The sequence below is a fragment of the Fringilla coelebs genome (genome assembly GCF_963513975.1).
Source record: "Fringilla coelebs genome assembly, chromosome: 14".
NCBI lineage: Eukaryota > Metazoa > Chordata > Aves > Passeriformes > Fringillidae > Fringilla > Fringilla coelebs.
The window spans coordinates 4406144-4412143 of NC_140040.1; the positions used below are offsets into that span (position 1 = coordinate 4406144).

Below are 6000 nucleotides of genomic sequence, written 5' to 3' on the forward strand. Positions count from 1 at the left end.
CTCACCCTGTCAGCTGAATGTGGCCTGACCTGGTGCTGGTATCTACATGACTCTATTACAGATGCACAGCTCCTATAATGAGCTTTGATCATTAAATATCCAGGTGCAATATTTGGCAGAAATTAGTGATTCCTGCTTGGCAGTGTAACAAAGTCTGAAAGCACAGGACAATCTTACAGACTGAGAAAAAGCAGAGCAGCTCCCACAGGTTCTAATTCTACTTTTAGCATGAATTTACTAAGTCTGATTTTTCACACTGCCTTTACCTGTGAAACATGAAAATTCAAATTCATTTTATGTCTGGGTTTTTTAATCACGTTCTAGAGGACAAATTCTGTAAAATCTCCCCTTTTCAGCAGGGAAGAAAATCTCAAGTGAACTTAACACTTGATAACAGTTTTCTGTAGTTTAAATGAAAAATTGGTAATGCCAAATGACTTTGAGATTGCAAATTTATTTTAAAATGGGCATTTTTTTTCCTACAAACTCTGGGAAAATATTATTACACATAAAACTAGAGCAGTGAGACAATGTGAAATGAGCAGTTTACATAAATTCTAAAATAACATGTTATGCATTGTCAAACACAGGTTTTTGTTATAACTGGAAAAAAGACACAAGGTAGTCCTATTGCATTAATAAAGGTCTGGGCTGCAGAAAATAGAAATGGCTGCTATTGTTGTACTGTGGTGTGTCACAAGCATCAAAAGCTTCAATTTAAGTATAGCCTTTATTCCCCTGCTTCATTATTCTACAATTACATTGACTTGATGTCTGCATCTCTGTCACTCCCCAGCCCAGGTACTTTATCCTCTGAGAAAGTTTTCAGAATAAATTAATACTAACATTTCTCTTCCCACCTTATCTACACCCTGACCATTCACTCTGCATACAGAAAGAGCAGTTTCACAGCTGATATATTATATAACTTTTTCTAAATATGGCCCTCTGATGCTTTAAACCTATTTCTTGTTATGAGCTTGCACAACTAAATTGTCACTAGATATTTTTATTATGGAATCTTTTGCAATAAATAAAGAACATGAAAAATACACAAAAAGGTGATTTTTCTTTTCTGAAAAATAAGGGATTAAAATATGGTTTATATAATTTTACAAAAGCAGGTCACCTCTTCACATTAAAAAAAAAATCCTAGGTATTCAAAAACAGAGAAATGATCTTCTGTCCTCAAATAGAATCTTCCCTGAAATGAGCATGCTTGTAATTAGAGAGAATCGCACACTTGCACATTCAAGGATGGCACCACAGATTTCTGAGAGTATAAATTCTCCTGGCTGTGAATCATCCCTTCACTCAAGGGATTCTTGGAAGTATATGCAGAAAGTCACACATTTTCCAATGAGTAATCCAACTCTAGTCACCGAGAGCTTTCCCTTAATAATTGTCCTGAAAGCACTTTGCATCTGAGAAAGAATGGAATACCCATAACAGATCAGCTTCCTGGAGATTTACACCTCGCCACCTGCTTGCTCTACAAGCTTAAATATCATAACTTTGGGGTTTAATTTATTCATGTGCATATAAATGCTATACCATAATTTGGGAGTTCTGGAATGTTCTCTCAGACAGCAAACCCCAGGTGACAGCCACACAGCCGAGTGTCTCAGCAGGGTCCTGGCAAATCCTGCCCTCCCTTGGCCACCTCTCCTTTCCCCTCTGCCTGTCACTTCTGTCCCAGTGTGCACAACACCCCCTGGGGCAGTCTGAGGTGGGCAGAACCACCCCCGGGTGTGTGTGACCCATCCAGACCCACACACAGTTGTAAAGGTTAAGCCCACAATAAAACTACACAGCAGAACCATCAGGAGGCAACACGCTGCAATAGACCAGGGATTAGTTTTGCAGAAAAAGGGTCCATTACAAATTAAACAAGCAAATCAAATCCCTCTGTACCAGGAAACCAAACTGTCCTCTCAAGCAAAAATAATTCATTGTCTCAAATGCCTAGCTGGGTAGACAGGCGATGGAATTTAACTTGGAATTTAACTGCTTAATACTGGGCTGTGAAAACATCACCTCAAACTTATGCACAGTCAGAAATACAGTGCCTCTTGATCTACTGTTGAAATAGCATATCCTTCTCTAAAGGACACAACCAACCTCTGTTCTTTCATTTAGGAGAAAACACAGGTTTCTCCCCAGTTCCTTTCTGTTAGAAATTCCTTTTGTATATGGCAACTCAAGTCTCTCAAAGGGTCAATGTAAAATCTCCAGTACTTGGACACTCTGTGATCTGAACCACACAAGACAAGGATTGTTTAAACCAGATCTCCTAGCCTTTGTAAATCCTCACTTCTTACCACACCACAGACCTGGATCTAGGAAGAGTTTTCTGAAGTTTCTCATCCAGAGACACACATTTGCACTGAGCAGGAAACAGCCTTAATTTTAGCAACTCTTTCACTCTATTCTAAACAGATATGCTGGCAGGTTTTCAACAAAAGAGGCCTTTTATGAGCAATGCAATTTAAAATACACAGTAGTGCCACTTTTGGGCCCATAGGATTGTGTAAATATTTATATAAGCATAGCTAATCCTACATCTCTCCCCTGCTCCGGTCAATTTATTCCAAAATAAGAGAAGCTGCCTTTTTGTTATTGTGAGATTTAACTTAAATTATTTCCAAAATAATATTAACCAAACTTGGAAAAGGTCATTGTAATAATTATAATCAACCCTGGCTTAGAGGAATTTGAGTGTTCTTCAAACATTTACAGTCCACCAACAAGAAAATCAGCACTATGACATCCAAAATTCACAACACTACACAGGGCAGTTAGGGAGCTGGAGTCTGTCTTTGCCATCTATTAGCAGCCTATTTTTGTGTCCTAAAGTTAAAGAACTCTTCTCACTCTCTGATTTAGAAACACAAACCCATAGCAGATGCTAACATTGAGTTTTCTGCCTTCTGTAAAGAGCAGTTGCCAAACTTGAGTTAAAATAGCACACACAGAACCGGAAACCATCTTAACTTTCCCACTCATACTGAATATTAATTGTTTTTGGAGTGACACACATGCAAACAGCAACCATTAAGATCATATCATGAATATTAGATTTTGTACAGTGTAAGTATATAAATATATTATAATACTTGAGATGATAATTTTCTGCCCTCAACTACTTAAAATGTGGGTTTTATTTGTCACAAAATCAATACAATCTACCAGCATATATTGGTGCTCACTCATTTATACGTTTATATTCAAGAGCCTACCCCATTCAATTCTCAAATGGCAAAGCTTCAAATCCATCCTTTTTCCACCTTTTTCCACTTTTCAAGCAAAAAGAAGGCCTGAGTCTCAGTCAAAGAACCAACAGCAACATACAAATAACTAACTAAATAACTAAATAAAATACTTCCTTCCTCTTCAGCGAAAACACTGTCAGCAAGCTAAAACTGCAGTGACTTTCATTTCTAGTAGACCAGATACAGCTCATGGTGAGCTGGAACAACTGTTCATATCATATTCTGGAACAATACCTGACAAATACAGCTTGTTGGGGCAGATTCATTGCTTTTCAAGCCAATAAAACAGTATTTTCAATATCTATGCTTTAGACTAGGATATATTTTCAGACCTAAATTTCCCAGCATTATTCACGTCACTGAAGTGTTGCTCAATTTAAAAAACTGCTACAGCGCTACAATTTTTGTGGAGAGGCAGATGGCTTTTGGATAAGTCACAGATCTGGAGCAATAGTCCCTGTCCTAGCCTGGATCTGGAAGCAAGTCATCACCCTGCTGGATCACCCAGGTTTAAGAGTCAAATTACAATACTCACCTTCTTTTAAAGCAATAAAATCCATGCACAGAGCAAACTAGTTAATTTATTATTTGTTATTACACAAACACACACCAGCCACAGAAAGCTTTGATAAAAAGTGATTACAAGACAGGACTGAAAAAGTTGACCCCAACATCTGGAATGCACAGTCTGTTCAGCTTTAAATTTGTCCCCTCTGTGCAAATGGCTACGTCAAGACTTCAACACATGGTCAGAAATTGGTTTGGCCAGAGGACTCTGAGGTCTCCTACCTTCACTGAGTGGTCATCTTCTGCTATGTTTTAATTGTATTGCTCTCTGTGTAAACCCCAGGCTTTATTTGCTAGACAATATTCAAGCACTGCTCTCGTAACTGAATTCTACATGCCCGCCCTCTCAGGACTTCTTTTTTGGCACAGTACCAGTACTTGCATTCACACACATCATTATAGAAAGGATAATTACCCTCATTTGTCAAGTAAGAAACTGGGGCAATAAAAGATTATGATCCAGAGTACCTGTTAATTTGGTGTCCAGACTGGTTTGCTTTTCCCCAGAATACTGAATGTGACCATACTTTCACCACCAATGATAAAAACATCCTCCCAGACAGCCAGTCTTTTCTTTCTACTATATCACATTTCCAGTTGCAGGTCCAGTCTCCACAAGGAATGAGACAGGAATCAATGGAAACAGTAGCAGAGATTTAATACTTTTAAGTCAGAAGCATGACGAGAAACTGCTCAGACAATCCCAAAATCATGCAAATTCTCAGTGTCTGTCTTTGCAACCTTACAGACCAAAGGATTTTTAACCTACCGTGTATTCACCAAAAAAACCAAAGCCTTCTAAAACTCCACACCTCAACAGACCAGTAAATGATTCTGGTATTTCAGACAAACTATTCAATCCTTTTATCGAGGACAAATACTATTTAGCAGCTGTAGAGTAAAACCACGCTAACAATAATTTTAAGAAGTTACCATATAGTCCTATGCAAGCACTGTAATTACATTACACCACCCTGAAGTGCACAAATCACAGAAAGCGCAGGCTGAGCTTTCTTAGCATCAGCTGTGTTCATAAGAACTGAGGATTAGTCTCACTTTATTCCTCTATTCTAGTTTTTGCAGCCCTATCTAGCCTTACACTCCCCTTCTATTTCCTGACCTTGTTATAAATAAGGGGTTTAGTCAGTTTCAATATCAACTAAAGAGACAATACCAACTCAGGGCCTTGAAACCATCCCATGTCTCACAGTTTCAGCCTCTGAAGCCATTGGTACTTTCCAACAATGCAATAATCGTCCTAAATAATGACTTCCATCCTGAGACAGCAAATTGCCCAAGAATACCAAAATGTGAATTAATTCAGACACAAGCACCATCATATTCAAAGCTGAAAACTTTTAGAACAAGGCTAAGGATAAAAGCATCTTAATCATATTTAAGTAGTGTTAGATACCTAAATAATGAGCTGCAGAAGATTCTTCGTCTACATTAAAAGAATTCAAAATATTGTCAGCAAATTAGTAAACTCTTTCAGCCAAAATCTTCATAATGTTAACAAAAGGCTTGTTAAATTAATATTTGACAAGGACATCAATTTATTAGTAACTCCAAGTTCAGGTGCACATTGCAAATACTCACAGAAACCTTCAATCTTGTCAGCGGTCTTGCTCCATGCTACCTGCCTGGTTTCCATTATGACTTGAATAGTCCTCCTTTCTGGGCTGCTCTTCTTAAGACTGAATATTGTCATAACAGTTCCCAATTCCAAGGTCCTTTTGATCTGGCTTTTCTCATACTCAGGCATCACTCCATAGTCTACAGTCTTTCTGGGCATTTTTTCTTTTTAATCAAACTTTTATGGTCTCAGTGTCCTGAAGAGAGAAAAATATAAGGAAGAAAAGGGAGAAAATTCAATATTTAAAACAGCATTTTCATTTCTTTAAAGATCACATTTATGTAATTAGATACCTAACAGAGACTCCTGCCCATGCAAATGCAAGGCAGGTACATGGCCAACATTAACTCTTGCTGGTTTATCCTGAAAGGAGGTACAAACAGCCTTCACAGAGGGCAGTTCCAGCAACATCAGCTTGTGTTAATTCTTGCACTCTATTAGAATTAGACAAGACCTACCTGAGAATGTTAAGCAGGTAACTGTCCTTTTGAGAACTGGAGTGAAGGGAAAACATGAGTAATACAA

General features: G+C 38.0%; 1 protein-coding gene across 1 annotated transcript in view; it reads right to left on the minus strand.

Moving 5' to 3' along the window:
* PLCG2 (phospholipase C gamma 2) overlaps positions 1-5647 on the minus strand; it is a 49915-nt gene extending 44268 nt beyond the window's left edge. The window contains exon 1 of the mRNA XM_084215130.1: positions 5439-5647. Within this exon, the coding sequence (XP_084071256.1) occupies positions 5439-5634 (196 nt within the window). The 5' untranslated portion in view covers positions 5635-5647. The remainder of the gene's footprint in view (positions 1-5438) is intronic.
* Positions 5648-6000: the final 353 nt, after the last annotated feature.